Source organism: Lactuca sativa, chromosome 2 (assembly GCF_002870075.4).
Source record: "Lactuca sativa cultivar Salinas chromosome 2, Lsat_Salinas_v11, whole genome shotgun sequence".
NCBI lineage: Eukaryota > Viridiplantae > Streptophyta > Magnoliopsida > Asterales > Asteraceae > Lactuca > Lactuca sativa.
The window spans coordinates 217,905,928-217,925,965 of NC_056624.2; the positions used below are offsets into that span (position 1 = coordinate 217,905,928).

Sequence of the window (20,038 nt, forward strand, 5' to 3'; positions counted from 1 at the left end):
CACAAGGGTACAAGTATCACAGAATTTGGAGTCGTGACAGGTATGATGCTTATTTTATGAACTAGTTAAGGATCCCTAGAAGCATGCTGCTGCATGTTGACCTAAGTCTCTACGACCTAGAGCATGGCCTTAATGATTCGATCTATACCTATCATTTCTTCCCAATCAGGTTGTTTTTATTTACTAGGTCTAGAGCTACCTTACTCTTCTCACATGAGTTAAGAGTTTCTCTGCTTTGTCCTGTTTTATAGCAGAAGGTACTTTCGGTTCTTTCACCATCCTCAAACCATTCTCCATCTACTCTCGGTTCACAATTGTAACCCTTGAGACTCTCGGTTCTTACCACTGAGGTTTATGGTTGCACAAAATCTGTGTTTATGATCTTAGATGCGAATACCACGTGTTGAGTGAAACCCAAAATACAACACCCATAATGAATTGACGGTGAATTTCTATATTCAAGATCTTACTTGTTACCTACTGAAATCTCTTTTCTTTGCGAGGTGTTTTATGAATTCGTCTAAAACCAAGACTATTCTTCCCATAAAGATCTAATTTATTTATTTTTTTTTTTTTTGAGATTTCTATACACTCTTTTGTCATCACAAAATATCACCTGCCTACTTGTTCAACAGACCACATCGGTCTCACAAGTACTTCTTCCAACACTCGGTCTTATTTTAAGAATCGATGTTCGGTTGAAGATATGCCACCTTTAGCCTATGTCATGAAAAGAAGCCTTTCAATGTTTATTTACAAACACTTGATTGTATTCTCGGGAAACCACACAAGCACTTCAAGTCATTCTTGACTTTGAAGGAAGCGATTCTTGCCCGGAATCCCCTGTTTTTTTGTCTAATAATCAGACATCACTCACATCCCATACACATTTGCTTTATTACTTTATCTTTTGTCACTCTAATGCACGAAAATTTTTAATTTTCCCACATTCTGTTGATGGTATGTTTGAGTTTATTTGTCCTCTAGTGCATCAAGGGCTATTCTGATTTGTATGGCGAGTTCTATTTCAAATGCAGATTGTCGAAATCTTTTTGGGCGTGTGAATTTGAACGGTCACTATACGCACGCGTGCTGCCGCATACCTAGGAACACCCAACCTGTAAAATCGCGCTTTTTAAGGCTACATTTTAGATATAACGTCACAATCGTCACGATTTTTCTCTCTCCTGGCAACGGTATATAAAGGGTTTCCATAATTCTTTATCTTCTACCAGCATCACGATTTCTAAACTGTAACGACGATTTCAACTGTTCATATTCTTCCCTTGTTCAACAATGGCGACCTCTTCTTCTGCACAAGATCAGATTACTTCATCAGCCTTTCTTACCATCAAGCAAAATCAAAACATGATTATAGAACTAAATCCGTTTCTATATGATTCTTATATGTTACAAGTTGTCGAATGCTTGAAGTACTCTCCATTGGTTATTGCCCTAACCCAATTCGAGGCTGTTCCGATGTCATTGCTGTCTCAAGTCTATTCTTCCGCATCGTATGACAAAAACAAGGAACGAATATACTTTCAAATCCACTCCAAGAAGGCCTCTATTTCAAAAGGGAGGTTTTGCTCGCTACTACATCTCGCTGTGGATTCCTCTGTTATTTCACCCGACTTTATCACAACAACACAAATCTTCTCGATGTTATATGAAATGGGATGCACGGATGTTCTGACCACCATTGCCAAAGTCAAGAAGTCGTGTCTACCATCTCAGTGGAACGGTCTTCTGACTCTTCTTATCAAAGGCTTGGCGGAACGAAGTAGGGATGTCAAAAAGCCCCGTGGGACCCCGATCCTGTGGGGGCCCCGTCCCGTATGGGGGCATTTGTTGAAAAAAACCGGGGACGGGGGCAGGGGCAGGGGCAAGGTTAACCCCCGTTTTGATTTTGGGGGCGGGGGCGGGGGTTGGTAGTCCAGTCCCGAAACCCCCGTGGGGGCCCCGTTAATAAATTATATAAATTGACATATATCAATTATATAAATATAATAAACAATAAAATGATTTTTACGTACAAAAATTCAACAAAAAACATGTTTTTAAGTTTTTTGTAACATGTAAAATTATGTTATAAATATCTATTTGTTATCCAAAAAATAGTTTCTTTTAGCCCAAACAATAACTTCTTTTAGCCCAAATAAGGCAGCCCAAAATCAATTGGGGGCGGGGGAATGGGGGCGGGGGCGGGGATCAGAAGGGGAATTCGGGAGCGGGGGCGGGGGTGGAAAGGATGGAGATTTTAGGGGCGGGGGAACGGAAAAATTTTGGGGGCGGGGGCAGGGGATGCAATCCCCATCCCGTTTGCCCCCGTTGACATCCCTAGAACGAAGTGCTGGATCAGATGGCACTAGTAAAGGATTTCTGACCATTCTCTATGGTCTGTACAATGGAATAAACCTGGACTATGGGTCTATCATATAGTCTCAGGTTGTGCAGAGCCTAAATACTTCCACTCGTCAGTCCAAAATTTCTTGTGGAAGGTTTTGGACTCTCATTACAAGGCGGGCAATCGACACTCTGGAAGTTCCGGTGATGAAGGATGCTCTCATTGTGTCCATTGCAACTTTTCATACAAAGAAGATAATCATCTCCGACCCAACAAAGTTTATTCATTATGGTTCCATTCCGGAGACCATGTACAGGAGTGTTACAGCCGAGAGTAAGGTCATGGCTGACTATAGACAACTTCCTCCCAAGGAGCCGAGAGTTCTTTCTCCTGAGCAAAGGGCTGCCTTGGATGCTATTGACAAGCCCAACAACAAAGGAAAAAGGGTGATAACGAAGAAGGAAACAACCGAGGAGGAACAACCTAAGCCCTCCAAATCCACGAAGCGAAAGTCAGAAAAGGAGTCCTCCTCAAAGCCAAAGAAAATTAAGAAAATTGCGAAGAGATCAAGACATCAAACTCCTTCAGGTCCTGCTCATCCTGAAGATGATGAAGAAGATGACGTTCCTCTGGAATCTCCATGAGGTAATACTCCTCCAAGATCTCCTACACAAACCGAATCTCCACCTCACAAACTTCCAACCCCACCTCCATCACCGACACCGAAAGTCGCAGTTTCGGTTGTTACCACTTCCACAACAGAAACCTCTTTACCACCACCACTAGTTTCTTCTGTTTCCATTCCTATAACCATCTTACCATCTCCTATCATTACTCAAACCACCACCACTACACTTCCTGAACCAACAGCAAGGGTCAACGTATCTGATACGGGGGCACCTACTGAAACCGAACCCCCAGTCATCTCTAAACTTATCTCTCCAACCCACTCAACCGAGTCAGGTGCTACTCTAGGAGGAGACAATGATGAGTATGACTATACATACTTTAGTCCCTGTCGGCTTCAATCTGATGAAGACAATGATGCTCCTGTCAACCGCCAACATTTACAGAGCATTCATGAACAGCTGGATAAGTTGCTTGCAGATAACAAAGCTTATGGAGGGGTGCTTCTTAAAGCTTTTGTGGAGACTGCCATCGAGCAATATACAAAGGCTATGGAGAATTCAACTGATGCAATCAAAGAATCGACTTCTACTTGCCGTAAAGCATCTGCCGATGTTGCTGACGTTCTTCAAACCATGCAGATATTTTTGGATTCTTTAAAAGGGCATGCTGATAAGAATGCTGCCAAAGTTCGTGAATCAGTTGAATCTCTTTCACAGTCTCTAAAGGAAGAACAAAAGAAGTTTGATGATGTTCGTTCCTCCATCAAAGTTGACAACACTTCTCTGATAAGTTCAGTATCCTCTCGACTGGACTCACTGCATGCATATATTGCCAAAGAGAGTGCTTTGAAAGAGAAGATAGCTCATCAAGCCTCTACCATTGCAGTTCAGCTAGTTCAACTTGCTCAAGCAGAGAGCTGTCCTTCGAAGCTGTGCAAACGATGTCAAGGACATGTTGACCAATCTACTTGGTGCTCATGATCCGATTCTCACTCTCACCATCAGCAATCATCTTACTAGCAAACTACTCCCTGCCCTTGCAATGCTTCATGAAATGAAAGGTGTTTCGGAGCCTTTCGTTACTCCAAAACAAGGGGGAGGGACCACAAAAAATGAATGTAACAAAAGAACTAAAGGTTAATGTAACTTTAGGTTTTGGTCCAACAGATAAGCTGAAACAGATTGTCAATGACAGTGATAGCAATGCAGAGGAAACTATTGATGAAGCCCTTAAACGAAAGAAGAGAGAAAGAATTAGATGACAATCTAAAAATAACAAAGGAGGCAGAGGAAACAGAGAGGCGTAACAAAGAAGAAGAAGATATCTTGAAGTGTAAGAAGGCTCTGTTTCCTGAATGGACTAGAGAGGTGCTAATCAGTCAAGCAATAGAATCACCAAGTATTTATTGGTTAGAACCGATTGCTTCTTTTGACTGTGATAATTCAAAGGACTCATAGTTTGATATGCCAATTACAAGGAAGGCATTTACATTTCATTGTTTTGACTCAACTGTTGAGGTTCCTTTTCCAAATCCAAAGGTTGACCGAGAGCTTAGCGACTTTTATCTAAAGTAAGGCCAACCTCAATACCTGACATGGAGTGCGCAGAAAATTACAACTGTCAAGGTATTGAAACCGACTCCCACTGGTAAGTTTGTGAACGTGCATTTCAAGATTACACGAGGGTTTGCAAATTCTGTTTCGATGATATCTTTAGCAGATCTTCCCAATCTCAATCCTCATGATTGGATATTGCTATACAACATTCTTCTCACTAATTCGAAGGAGTATGAGCCGATTCTGGAGCACTTAAAGAGAATGTTGGCCTCCTACATCTATGAAGTTGCAACAACGGATCAGGAGATAGCAAAAGTGATGAACAAGAAGCCGACTGTCAAGACTACTCCAAAGCCAGGGGATGTGAACAAAATGAAGATAGGGCAATTGATTCAACACATCTGATTGTGATGTTTACGAAAGGTGAAGCTCACAGGTTTTTGTTTGCTCTGGTAGATAAACATCTGTTTTCTACTGACTGCTTGGAGCACATTATCAACTTGATACATCGGTGCAAGCAGAACTCGGATACTGACAAGAAAATTTTCACTAATATGCTTCGGTGGTATATTACCTTTCGGTACCATCTGTTAGCTATCATCCCGAGAGTATTCAAGACAGTGAAGAAGCCTTCGGTTGCTAAACAGAGTTGAAGTATCAGTCCCAAAGACGCAAAGGGGGAGATTGTTGGGGCTTATTATGTTGCGTCTTAGGGCTTTTTGTATTTTATCCGGATTGGGCCTGTCCATTCGTGATTATCTCGTAGGGTTAGACTATACATATGCATGCATGTATGCATTATTGTTAGATGTCTTTTTAATTACGCTTGATTTTTGTAACCCTAAAACACCTCTACAGTCGAAGTTCTTAATCGAGCTCTTCTGAGGTGTTGAAGCATTAATCATTCAACATATTCAAGCCATATTCGTGTTTATATTTACGTACTTATTTGTTTGCATGCTTAGAATCAATTGATCCTAAAAGAACTACGTTCTAACACTGTCAATGTGTGACTTCATCTCTAAGACGTGTGCACACACAGACTTTCCATCTTCGTGCTTAATTGCCAGTAGGGCTTGAGTGAGCTTGAACTTTTCAAGCCTTCAAACTTGTGGGTTAGGGAGAACAATTGGAGGAGGTGGAGGAAGTGAAGCATGACTCTCATTTCCTTGATCGTATCTTGGAACGTCATCTTCAATTGGAAAGCTTGTTCCAAAGGATTTGGGAAGACCATTGTAAGATTCAGACATCTACAAAACGGGAGAAAATTCAAGTTAAGTCGATTGAGTCCTTAATAAAACACCCAAATGAATTATTAAGGCTAGGATCCAACACAATACTCTACAACCTAGAAGAGGGATGCCGTAATCTATTTGCAGAATATTTGAAGATAGGTAAATGACGATTTACCAATTTCCACCATGAAAAACAAAAAAGAAATTTAAGTTTTAAATGAATTGAAACTCCTAGATCTTTTGAGATTCATTGAACTTTTCAATGGCATGTTTAATCTCGATTATGCCCTTCAAGTTTGCGACTGGGATGTCGAGGATCACAAACAAGGTGTGAATAACCATACGAATCTACATGGTGCACTCAATGCTACTATCACCCAATCGATGTGCCGGTTAGCCACACACGCTCCATTGATCTATGACAAACATCGAGTCACCCTTCGCTACCAATGTCATCCCCAAATTAGTGTGTCGGTTAACCACACACGCTCCACTAACGTTTGACAAGGGTACAAAGTGTAATTCCATGGATTAGCAAACAATTTCACATTTTGCCTAAAGTAACTATGATTCGGGAATTTATAAAAGCATTTAGTTACTTTGTACTTCATTATACTTATAATGGAATGTTTCTGTCCTATCTTACCCGTTCGGCTAACGACCCTCCACTAGTCAATAGTGCGGTGGGTAAGAGTGGATACCCATTCAATCACCATTTTATAGGTAATTTCCTTAAACACCCCTTATAGACCAGCTTCGTGAATGAGGCCTACTAACGGTAAGACTGACTGTTTACTCATACATATATATAATATTAGACTTTTAATGTTATATATAGTATAGGGTGTATTTTGCACTTTTAAAATACTAGGTGGTCAAATTTAATAAATTATACTTTTAATTTAATTAAATGTAAACCAAAACTTTATGGGTTTATTAAATCTCTTTTAATTATACACCTTAATTAATAAATATAACCATAACGGTGTGATTTGAACTTTTCAAATTACTAGGGTTTTAGAATTTAAAATTTCAAATTAAGCCTTTTAATTAAATTTTAAAATCCAAAACTTGAGGGCAAGTTTTGAAACTTTTCAAAACATTACGGTTTGATTTATTTAAATTTCAAAAACAAAACTTTTAAGTTCAAATTTAAACTATAAAACCTAAAGGGAGTAATTTGAAACTTTTTCACAAGATAATTCAAATCTAAATTACAAATAATCAATATTTATCTAATAAAACAAAAGATTATCTAAATTTGACAATCATCTTCAATTTTGGTAAGATATTCACCCAAATTCAATAAAAATCGGATTTTATGAATTAACAAAGGTTATGGTAAGTATCCCAAGCCAAAACAGCAAGAAAATCGCCAAAAAACGTTGTCAGATCCATGGACTCGCCGAGTCGACCTGACTCGCCGAGTTCATCCACTGACTCGCCGAGTCAGCAAGGCAGAGGGCAAAAAACTTCATTTTTCATGCAATTTTTGATCAAGTAAGCATCAAATTCACTAACAAACAGCCCTAGGCTCTGATACCACTGATGGGTTTTGAGCAATACATCATTCCTATGGTGTACATGCAAACCCTAATAGCTTTTGGATCTAGTTTGTCTAATAAACATGCAATTGAATATCCAAAGCTATAAACCCTAGATCTAACATACAATTAATCATATTAACATAAAATAGGGTTTAGATCTAACCTTTGATTGTTATATAGCAATAACAATCAATCCTTAGCTTCACAAAGCTTAGTGCCTCAAGTGTTGCACCTCTAATGGAGTCACAAACACCACTAAGCAACAAGAATGAAGAGGGAGGAGAGAGGAGGCACCAAAAATGGCCGGAAACCCTAATCCAAGTGTTAACCACGTTTTTGGTGCCCAAGGGTTCCTTATATACTTAGGCAATTAGGGTTATCAAACAAGAAAACCCTAATTTGACTGCTTAAGCCCTAAGCAGCCCATGGACCCCTTCTAGAACATGCCTTGGACGATTTCTAATGGGCTTCCCCATAGAATTCGTCCAACCTTTTATTCCAAGGTGATCCATAGCCCAATTGCAATTATCTTATAATTACAATTCCAGCCCCCTAAGTTTAATTAATCTCTTTTAGCCACAAAATTAATTCTTGACTACTATTAATTAAACATTATGATTTCTCCTTTAATATATTATTCTTATAATATATTAATAAATCATAATTAATCCTTTCTCTCCTTAGTTCATCCTACATATTGCTATGGTGAAGGCAACCCAAAAGGAACATGCTCATAATCGGGTCAAGTACATACCAAAATAGTTATGGACTTAGACACTAATCCAATAGTTTTCCCGGTAGCACGCGAGTTAATTAGAATGTTAGACTGTGGAGCGCTCGTTGTTGGGCGTTTTCAGACTGGTAGTCAGTAGTTAGAGGAGTGTGCGCGGGGGCCCGAACTCCTAGTTAGCAGAGGGTGGGCGAGGCCCGTATCTCCTAGTTAGGCGGATAGAGATCGGGAAGGGATAGTTGGTTGAGGATTCAGGATGGTTTAGGACCCCGCGTAACCCTAGATAGGCGTGACTGGGCATAGGGTCACTCAGTAGTATGATTCGGGTGAGACCCATGGGCGAGGCCCTTGCGATAGTAGCAAAACGAGTGAGACTTGAGGGAGAGACCACTCTAATATATAGTATGGGTGAGACCCGTGGGTGAGGCCCGTGAGATTTTAGCAGCGCAGGTGGGACCTGGTAGAGGCCTTAGAGCCAAGTTAGGGGATCGAGGATCCCAGGACTTAGGGAGCCATAGTACCAAGGTAGGTAGAGTAGTTTTAGCTAGCCTAAGTTTCTTCGGAGGTTGCTGAGAGCGACTGAGAGCTTGATCTTAGGTTCGGTGACCAAAGGGAATCTGGTATTCTGGATGGTAGGCAGAAAGGTTCGGATCTGGGAGGTCCCCATTCTTTTGGAAAGAAGACAAGAGGCAACATAGTGTTTGGGCAGAGGTGTCTATCATGATGGTTCCTGTGTGCGAAGTAGTTTGGGTTTGCGGAAGTTTGAAGTATGTTTTCTTCAGAAGGGAGGACTGAGTTGGCTTTTAGTGTCGTGGGAATGTTGTTCTGCGTGTAGAATCATCGGTTACGTTCCGCAGATCAGTTGATGGGGAGATGGGTGTGAGATAGAATAGACTTCAAGGACGAAGTATCCGTTCTTAGATTTCAGAGCCCGAGGCTAGGGGCGTTTCGTTCGTTTATGGGTCTTGGAGTTTTACTTGAGAATTTTTGGGCCAAGGTGTGTCGCTAGAAGCGAAGGGCTTCTCGGCACCTTTTTGTGGATATAAAGCTCGTTGGAAACGGACTTAGAACGAAGGAGTTAGAGCATTTTGAAGTTATTGACATTTATGGTCCCTTAATGGAAAAGTTGGCAAAGAAGGATTATGCATGCAAAGTGGAAGGTGCGTGGGTACGCCCAACGTACAAGGGAAATGGTCACGGTTACTTTTTGGCGTATGCCCAACGTATGTCCAGAGTCCAAAAACCCTAAATTTAGGGTGTGCCACTATATAAGGAACATTATACCCTCAAGATTCAACCTCCAATTCACCCTAAAGAGCTACTACGAAACCCTAAACCCTCTTGAGTGTTCTTGGAGCTTGTGAGGCCATTTTTAATGCATTTTAGTGTTCTTGGAGAGGTGTGATCACCTTGGAGTCTCATTGATCAAGGAATAGCTTTTGGATCCAAGTTCTCCAGCTCGTTTACAAACCCCAAAAGGTATAAAGCTTCCAACTTTCCTTATAGAAGTTTAGATCTAGGTTTATGGATCTTTGGACCTTTTTAGGTCCAAAGAATGGACCTTTTTGATGAAACCTGGTGTTTGAGCTTAGGGTTGCCACCCTCAGAGCTAAAAAGGTCCCATAAGCAGTAAAGTCTCTATCTTGAACGTCTTAATGGGTTCATGCATGAGATCTAGCCCTCTTTATGGAAGAAGAATGTCATTTTGGGAGTTTAGGCTTGATTGGGCCAAGTTAAGTCACAAAGTCAGTGACTTTATGGATTAAGACATGGAAAAGGACCAGGATCTATGTTTGTAGCCTCTGAAGTGGAGTATTAAGCTCTTGATGAGAAATGGACTTAGCAGGGGGAGTTACGCTGAACGTATGTGCAGGTACGCCCGACGTACTCACCACTTACCTAGTACGCTTAGCGTACGCGTGGGTATGCCCCACGTACTTTGTCAGTTTGGGCTTCGTGTTAGTGGGCCTCGGTTTGGGCCATAACTTGGATTCTTGGGCCTTAGTGGGCCATCAGAAGTCAGATAATATGGGCCAAGGAAATATTTGGGCTTAGGATAAGGCCCATTAGAGGAATTAGGCCCGATTTAGCAAATTGGGCCATTAGTGGGCCACTAGTGGGCTTGGGAAGCTTACTTAGTTTTGGTCCTTAGTTATGGATCAGGTTGGCTTAGGGGTAGAATGGTCATTCTACCCTATGAAGGGTTATTGTATTGGACTAAGTGATGTTTGGTATTGATAGCTCGGAGAACCGAAGGAGCAGCGGTTTAGGAATTGTTGGATAGCAATCAGAGGGATATCATAAAGGGTTCAACAGTGCAAGGTGAGTTTTCTCCAGTAGGAACGGGTCTAAGACGCCTATGTTGGCCCATTTATGTGTGTTAGTAAATACCGGATTTAAATCCGGTGCTGGGCGGGGCCTGAGGAAGGTTTATATGTATGTTTCCGAGCTACGGTTCGATGTCGGGTGGTACCCGAGGTAGTAGTGTAGGTGTAGTTATACTCGTTGTCTTTGTGATACTTATATATGCCTGGTAGGGGGATGAGTGTGGGCAGGGGCCTGTATCTTATCACTAGCTGAGTGTGGACGGGGTTCCATATCTCATTAGTAGCAGAATAAGGGCGAGGCCCAAGATAGGCGGGGCCTTGAGACTAGCAGTTATGGTATAGTGATTATGTTAGCTTGTTTATATGTTATTGTTGTATGTGAGTAGTGGGCGGGGCCCGAAGAGAGGCGGGGCTTGGTAGAAACAGATCTGTATACCGAGCGGGGGCTGATGTCGGATTCGTCTGATGCCGGGCTGGGCCCGATGTAGTGGACTAGGCCCGTTGTTTGCAGTATGTGATTATGTATGGTATATGGTAGGTTGGGGAACTTAGTAAGCTTCGTGCTTACGACTTTCAGTTTTTGTTTCAGGTACTTCCGGTAACGGAGGGATGAGCTCGGGATGATCACATGGCATACACCAAGAAGTTTTAGCCCGGGAGGCTTATACTCTGATAAAAGATCATGTTTTGAGATGATACACTGATTTGATATAACAACCTTTGTGTTATGAATGATATGATATGTTATTATGGTTTTTATTAATTAATTAAAACATGAATTTTTGGGACCGTGTTTTTGAGACGTTACAAAGATGAACACAAGATAGAGTAAATTATCAAAAGATACAACAGAGTGCCATCGAAGGTGACCCTTTTAAGCAAGGAATACCCAATCCCATCAACCAACTCTTCCTAATTAAACTCCTCATCTTTAACTACAAACTTCTCTAAGAGCAACCCCAATGGGGATTTAATGGTGAGTTCAATGAACAAAAAGTTGATGAGGTGGAATTCAATGCATTAAACCCACCATTGTGGGTCAACTTTAATGGACTGGAGTTTAATCACCATTAGACGGTGGTATGGAAATTTATTCCTTTTTTTATTACTTTTTTTACCTAATTCCCTAATGTATTTAAACATTTTGAGGGTCCACACATGCATAAAGGTATATGAAATTATTTTGTGATTTATATTATATTTATAATTTATTTTGTTTTATATTTAATAATCCAATTTATTAAATGAATTTATGTTATACTATTCTAAACAATGAAAAATATTTAAAATTAAAAATATTCTAAACCTAAGACATATGTGGCAATCTTTATTTAATACTTTGTAACTTTTAATTTCTAATTAATGTAATATTTTAGTTTTACCTATTAATATTTTTATAAAAAATATTATAAAATGTTGGTGTCGCATTTTATTAAACTCTTAAGAGTTTAATGAAGTGTAGAGTTTAATGGGTAAAATGATGAGTAATTTGCGTGTTTAGGTAATTTGCGAGTTTGGTCCCTAACTTATTTTTTTTCTCGGAAGGTCCCTATTGTTTGTTTTTGTTACATGTTTGGTCCCTATATTCCCTAAAAACACTATTTTTTCCTTGATTTTTTATTTTATTTAATTAAACACACCCCAACCCCATCTCTCTCCTCTCAACTTACCTACCCCACCATATTTCACTATTTAAATAATAGTCTTTTTAGGTAAGACAGGGGCCAAGTGCATAACAAAAAAATAGTAGGGACCAAACACGTAACAAAAACAAACAGTAGGGACCTTCCAAGTTAAAAAAATAAGTTAGGGACCAAACGCACAAATTACCCAAAACTATAGGGACCATTCGTGTAATTTACTCTAAAATGATATAATTAGTGGAATGCGGATGTGGAATACACTGAAGATGGCCTAAGTTTTGCAACAATGTCTCCGCTCTGGTTTCCATGCCCTAATTAAGACTCATAAATGTAATCACAAGAGTTGAAGCCGATTTTTATCACCACAACTCGATTCAATTGATTTAGTAGAATAATTGAATTCAAGAACGAAAGAACCTACTTTAAATTAAAAAGAGAAATAGTGAGGACAATTTTTATCATTTTTTTCTCAAATGGGTTGTTGGAGTGCTATATTTATTGAGAGTTAAATGAAAGCACATTGCTATTTCTCGAAAGAAAAATAGATTAGTGTATTATATGAAAAGATAGTGTTTACTTGAGATAGGAACTTGGAGAATGTGAAAAGAGTGGCAGTTAACCCCAAAACAAGTCTAGGCTTAAGAACGGTGATGCTAGTTCAGTTGTTGAAAAAAAATGTCCCGATGAACCTTGGGAGCATCCCGGGCAAGATCTATGGCTTCAGCTGCGGCTAAGAGCTTTTTAACAAGAGTTATTTCCATAAAAGATCTTATATTTTGATTTTTTTTCTTTTTAGGCCTAAAACTTTTTTCTTTTCCGAAAAGACCCAATTTTTTCCTATTACTTGTTATTTTAGACCCTGACATGTTACCAAAAGGGTATTAAGTATTTTAATTTCATAAAAAACCTTAAATTTTGTACTTTTTTCCAGTTTAGACCTAAAACGTTTTTTTTTTTTAATTTCAAAATAAACACAACTTTAAAATTGGTTACAACCTGTAAGACTAGTTGTATAAGGTACTTAACTACACCGATTTAATGAAATTTAACTTCGTTCATGCATAAAAAAACGTGACCATAAACTTTTAAATTAAAATGAAATCCTAAATTTTATTTTGGTAATTATTATGATTATCTTTAAGAATCAATAATTGTGATATACAAACACCATATATTGATCTACACACCATGTATACATAAGATAGATTAATAAAATGAAGTGGTAGGCCAACTATTCAATTTTCTTTTTTCAACTACAAAAATTCATAGTGTTGTCATTTTTGCTCATTCACCACATTCCAATCATTGTTATTAATGTCAACTATCGTATTTTGATATTTAAGTGTGCGGTATCATTCTTGTTATTGGATTTTCAACTTATGCTCAAATGGTTTCATTCCCAAAATATAGTTTTATGTATTCATATATGATGTTAAGATTTTTTAAGAAAGTCTTAAACTTGAATCTCATATATATAAACAAAACTATTACGAATGTTTATGATTAATATTTTTATGTATTTATTTGATATAATTATAACTTATTATTTAATAATGGGCTAATACTACAAAATATTCTATGGCTTTGGTTTAGGAGTATTATAGTGAATGCGTTTGTTAACTGTTCTAAAAAAATTGATTAAAAAATTCGGCCAAAAAAATAATATAAAAAAGTAAGAGAGGGAAATATGTCCAGATTCACCAAATAAGTATAATAAACAAACTAAAAAAATTATTTTGTATACAGTTTTTGAAATTATATGGTATTTTTTTCTACAAATAAAAAAAATGCTGTTATACTAAAAGATTCTTCTTAGCCATGTATTATCCATGTTACTAAAAAATATCAAATTAAAATCAAACTTTTTATTAGCGGTAATAATAACATTTTCTATAAACAATATATCAAGTTTAATGATCATAATATATATCCAAGATAAAGTTTAATTATAGCTTTTAGACAAAAATAAAATGTTGCAATTCCTTTAGGTTATATTCGCTCAAAATATAATATATTAGATAATATTTTCTAGTGTATACATGTATACTTTATTTTTCGGTGTATTCAATAAATACCTTATATATTTAGTCTTAAAGATTATAACCAATTTTAAAGTTAAGTTTATTTAGAAAAAAAATATTTTAGGTCTAAAATGAAAACAACTACAAAATATAAGGTTTTTTATGAAACAAAAATATCTAATTTATTTGTTGGTGACCTAGGTTTGAAATAACAAGTAACACATAAAAGTTGAGTCTTTTTCGGAAAAGAAAAAAAATTAGGTCTAAAAAGAAAAAAAATCAAAATATTGGGTCTTTTATGGAAATAACCCTTTTAACAACGGATTTGTGTTGATTAAAACCAATGTTCTAAATAACGTAAGGCGTGAATTGGTGGCAATGTCAAGCCTCAAGTTTTTCCGAGCCTGGGCGAGTCACGTCGTTTGTAAGGCGTAACTTAAGGCGGCAATTTTTTTATATAATTCATATTTTTTATATGTATTTTCAACTATTATTTATTTTTATACACGTTTATGAGTTAAGACGACGTTTTGGTAGAGCTTGGCGGCACATACAAGCCTTGGAGCCATGAGACGTCATGGCGGAGTCATTGCGAGCTTTTTAGAACCTTGATTAAAACCATTAGCAAGCTTACATCATATGTGGTTAAAGTATAGATTAGATGAATTTGATTGATAATTGATGAATGAAGATAATGAAAATGGTTTAGAGTAAGAATTTGAGGGACTAACCTTGTAATTCTTTAGAATTATTTTCAGCTAGATCAAACATGAAATCCATCCATAATCCTCCCAAAAAGAACATCCCTTCAATATAGAAGTGTATCTAGGGCTGTAAACGAACCAAACGAACACGAACAAGGTCTTGTTCATATTCGTTCGTTTAAGTTAGTCGAACAACAAACGAACACGAATGGATAAACAAACGAGATTTTCTTGTTCATGTTCGTTCGTTTAACAAATTACTTAGTTCATGTTCATTCATTTATGTTCGTAAACATGCTAAACGAACATAAACGAACAAAGATAAAAAAAACACAATTAAACATATATGAACATAAACGAACATATAATATAGCAATATAATAAAAAATAATTGAATATAAATGAATATAAATAAACTTAAACGAACGTAAATGAACATCGTAAACGAACGTTCACGAACATAAATGAACGAACGAGATCATTGTTCATGTTCGTTCATTTAACAAAACGAACGATAATTTTTGTTCATGTTCATTCATTTATTAAATAAACGAACTTCCCGCTGAACAGTTCACGAACGGTTCGCCGAATGTTCAGTTCGGTTACGGCCCAAAGTGTTTCTGTCATACAAAACACACAAACCAAGAATGGAGTCGCCTTCTTAGAATTATTGTCAAGAGCATATGCCACAGTGAGTCCCAAACTTGATGACAGTGCATCGTTTTACACTATATTTAGGAACTTGCAATTCTTTTTCTAAGCAGAATCTAATCGTGGGAAAGAGAGAGTGGTACATATTGATCGAGGACTTTTATCAAACAGGTAGCATGCAATATACAAGTTAGGCTTTTCGCAGAAGAACGATACCTTCTTTAACCATAAGTTGAATGGCAACGTGATGCACTCTATGTTACTGCCGTTCGATTTCTTGCAGGGGCACCGAGTTCTAATTGCGGTGTTGGAATTTTATTGTGAGCAATTTCTCCGCTTATATGATGCCCCAAAATTCATCTCACGTGCAGACGTGGTTAATACCCGGCCTGAGGTTGAGGCAAATGGGCTTCCGGAAGGAAACGCATCTATTTACCAATAAGGTATCTGATTTTGTTATATTTCTTTTAGTACCGATGTAGTTTTGTGCTTTGAAAACGTATTAGGACATAAAAAGCATACTTTAATTGGTAATAGATTTGTGGTCCAATCCAATTTCTGTCAAGGAAATTCCTCGTTTATGGAAATTTGTAATGTTTAGGTCTTTGATTTTGAAGTTGCTATGTTTAGTATAACCGATTGTGGATTGCTTAGATTAGATTGTCAACAGTATCATTTTGTTGGATTACTCATCGTTGGATCTCGTAGACACTTTAATTAGCAAGAACCTGAGGATTTTCCATAATTAGATATAATATTTTGACTTTCTACAGTCAAATTTTGAAATCTCCAACCTTTGAACTTGATATGTAGTTATTTTAATTCCTCCATTAGAATCAATGAAGACAGTAGCTTGTAGTCTTTTAAGGACACCATGTTAGCAGTTTTTGTTTTAGCTACTACATTGTCATAATTCATGTCATTTTGTATCATGCCATTTTTGCTGTTAACTTCAACTTTTGGTCTGGATTCTTGTAGTCATGGTCTATTCCTTTTTAGGAGTACCAGCATTTTTTTTTGTCAGTGATCTTTTGTTCTAAAGAAACATAGAACTTGTGGTGGTTACGATCTCCAAACCCTAAACTGTATTCTACATGAATAAAACTTGCTACTTGTAGACTTGTAGTTTAAGGTCTATAGAATTCATGCTCTTAAGAAGAAAGTTAAACGTTACTTCAATATTTTGAGGAAAATAATCAAATATTGGTTTGTGCTCTTATTCAGTTGAATGCCAGAGTTCTGCAATCAGGACAATTAGTGATGTGGAGATTGAAAGGTTACTTACTGCTTTGCCCTTGCTAAAATCTAATATAAGAAAGGAAGGCTCTATTACTCCAATATATAACGGTGTCAAGAACTGAGAAAAATGGACCAACTGAAGTTAAATGCAAAGATAAAGATGATGATTTGTCCATGAACACAGCTGAAGAAGGAAACATGATCACTTTGTTTTTACAACATATGTCCATGGCTCATCTTGATTGCTCTACTGCCATGCCATATGCCATCTGTTGGTGGCTTTGACTTTTCAAGTAAAAATGGTAAACTGTAATGCAATAAGGGTTTGAGTTTTCATTTTGCATTATGATTTATTTACACACAGTTGGATTGATCCCTGCTTTCATTTATCTTGGTTGCAAGGAAAACAAAGCTTCATTGTCACTGATAATCTTCATATCAAGGATTTTGTAGGTTATGCATTCTTTTCCTCAAAAGACCACCATATTTTCAAAGTAATACCTTTATTTCACAACTTATTCCAACGAAATACAAGATTCATCGTATACTCAAATTCATCCATTATTTAACAATTAACACCCAAAATATCGAGTAACAAGACACCTCAACTATTTTGAAGTGTATCCAGAATATGCTGCAACTCATGGACAACATTTACGATATTCATCCGTTGCGTTGGGGAATCCACAGAGCATGATACTCCAAGTTTGACAGTTAAAGCCATGCATTCCTCTATTTTCTTTACATCTGCTATCATAGGAATAGCATCCTCTTGAAGAAATTTCAGAAGATCATCATCAATAACATCGGTTACATGGTCTGGCAAGGCCATGTATGCAAATTTATGAAGGCTGAGGCCTTCATTAAAGATGTTGTCCGTTGGCCTCTTCCCTGTCATCACCTCCAACAAGAGTATTCCAAAATTGTAGACATCCCCACTGCTTGTCATCTCACTCCCAACACCATACTCTGCAACTTATAAGTAATGACATCAAAAAAAAAGGTAACACTATAAATAAATATAAGAATCTGGGAATACATGAACTTTACCTAGAGGTGCATATCCAATCGTTCCTCTAATGCCACTTGTGCTGTTTTGGTTTGAATTTGCTCCAAGAAATTGAGCTAAACCAAAGTCTCCAACATGGGCCACCATATCATCATCGAGTAGAATATTGCTAGGCTTCACGTCACAGTGAACCATGGTTGGTAGGCAGTGATTGTGAAGATAATCAAGTGCGGATGCGACATCAATGAGAATCTTTATTCTCTGGAAAAGATTCAGTCTGGATGTATTTGCACTTGAATGCAACCAATCATGTAAGCTCCCATTGGGCATGAACTCATATACCAAAGCTTTAAAATCATTGCCTTGAAAGTCAAGACTTGAACATGAAGTTATTATTTTCAACAGATTCCGGTGTCGAATGTTCCGCCATGCTTCACACTCCGCTATAAAGCTTCTGTGGGCACCTCGGTTTTGTAGATGTATAACTTTGACTGCAACAGTTGTATCATCAAGGACTCCTTTATAAACAGAGCCAAACCCACCCTCACCAATCAAATTGGCTTGGGAGAAGCCGTTGGTAGCCTTTAGAATTTGAGCATATGATACTTTCATGAACTGTTCGTCCCTCGATGATTGAGATGGTTGACTCTTCCTTTTCTTACACCAAACATATGCAAAACATAATATGGTGAAAAGTGTGGATGCAATCAGAATGAATATGGCGAACAAAGGAAACCTTTTTTTATGTTTATCACGAGTCTCATTGCATTTGGGCAGCCCAAGTTCAGGCAAGCCACCACAAAGCCTCCTATTTCCCAAAACAGAGAATGCACTTGCATTGGCAAACACTCCTGTCACCGGTACTTCACCCTCAAAATCATTAAAGGATAGGTCTACATATTCTAATAAGGTCAACTGTTCCAAGAATTGAGGAATTTTTCCCGATAAATTATTGTGAGAGAGATCGAGCATTGAAACTCCTCTCATGGAACTTAATGAAGATGGTACCATGCCTTGAAATAAGTTGCCTCTCAGGTTTAAGAATACAAGGCTAGTGCAACCACCAAGGCTACTAGGAATGTTACCTGATAAATTATTATGAGATAAATCCAGAGAACTCAACATCTTGAGTTCGCCGACCTCTATTGGGAGTGACCCAAACAGGTTGTTTTGAGAAAGATTTAATGCTATGGTTAGAGCTGGAATTTGAAGAAGTTGTTTAGGTATTGGGCCACTGAATTCATTGTGATCAAGGTACAACATCGATAGATTATGACAATTTCCCAGGAGTGATGGGATATGCCATTCCAACTTGTTAGAATTCAACCAAAGTTTAGTCAGTGATGATAAGTTCCCGATGGTATCTGGAATTGGCCCTGAAAACAGGTTATCGTATAGATAAGCTTCTTGTAGATTTTGAAGCTTACCAATGGTGGAGGGGATTATTCCAGTAAATCGGTTTTCTCCCAAAACTAATTTGGTCAAGCCAACTAGATTACCTATACTTGAAGGGAGGCTTCCAGAGAAATGATTTCGTCCTAAATGTAGAAAGCTGAGTTGGTCAGAAAGATTACCAATTGATGTGGGCAACGCTCCTTGAAACCTGCAATCATCAAGAAGCAACACATCTAGTCTGCTGCAATTTTTCAAGGTATCAATAAACTTCATATCATCAGTTTCTCCGAATCCAAAGGTGTTAACACCTAAGGATATTTGATAGATATCCTTCAGTTTTGCAAAGTCGATCAACTTCCCACTAAAATAGTTGGCAGTCACTTCAAGATGTTCTAATTTGGAACAATTAGATATCGAGGGTGGAAGAGGTCCACTAAGTTGGTTACCCCATAACTGAAGGTACACAAGATAAGGGAGCATTGTGACTAAGGGAAGAGTAGTCACTCTTTTATTCTGCTTCGCACATGAAACACCACCCCAATCACAGAAATGATAGGAAGCATTCCATGAGCTTAGACCTTCGTTTGTGATCATTGACTTGAACTTCAATAAAGCCTGATAATCGGTCTCGTTACCACCATCAAAAGCAGAAATAGTGGCGAAAATCAGAAATATAACAAGATTAGAAAAAAGGAGAGCAATATGAGAGTTCATTTTTGCAACTAAACTTAGGAGGTTTTTTTTTTTTTTTTTTTTGAACAACGAGGGCAAGGTACAAGGTTAATTACATGTAGGCCTTTAAATTTATACTCGGGTTTTGCATGTAAACATACCTTATCATCGTGACCATGACAAATTGAGGGTCTTACTAGTCAAATAATTTATAGCAATAATTATGATGACGATATGTTTGTCAACATATTTCCAGCCATTAGTGTTTTGTTTTGTATATAAGAAATAGTCTAAGAGAGTAAAAAATAACTAGAAATACTACAATGTTTATT

At 37.6% G+C, this 20,038-nt stretch overlaps 1 protein-coding gene and 1 long non-coding RNA gene across 2 annotated transcripts; one reads left to right on the top strand and one right to left on the bottom strand.

The window, feature by feature from the left end:
- The first annotated feature begins 15,410 nt into the window (after positions 1 to 15,410).
- LOC128132242 (uncharacterized) lies at positions 15,411 to 17,087 on the top strand. The gene is made up of 3 exons (XR_008230455.1): positions 15,411 to 15,562; positions 15,675 to 15,834; positions 16,616 to 17,087. It is a non-coding gene; the product is annotated as an uncharacterized LOC128132242 (long non-coding RNA).
- Positions 17,088 to 17,234: 147 nt separating this feature from the next.
- On the bottom strand, positions 17,235 to 19,748 carry LOC111901336 (receptor kinase-like protein Xa21). The gene is made up of 2 exons (XM_042899793.1): positions 17,681 to 19,748; positions 17,235 to 17,599 (listed from the first exon to the last, which is right to left on the bottom strand). Exons 1-2 carry the CDS (start codon positions 19,746 to 19,748, stop codon positions 17,235 to 17,237), a joined length of 2,433 nt encoding a protein of 810 aa, XP_042755727.1.
- Between the last annotated feature and the right edge of the window lie 290 nt (positions 19,749 to 20,038).

Excerpts from the sequence above, each read along its gene's own strand:
- LOC111901336 (XM_042899793.1), bottom strand. The coding sequence starts at position 19,748 with ATGAACTCTCATATTGCTCTCCTTTTTTCTAATCTTGTTATATTTCTG. Across the intron at positions 17,600-17,680 it reads GATTGGATATGCACCTCTAG|AGTATGGTGTTGGGAGTGAG; the intron begins GTAAAGTTCATG and ends TATAAGTTGCAG.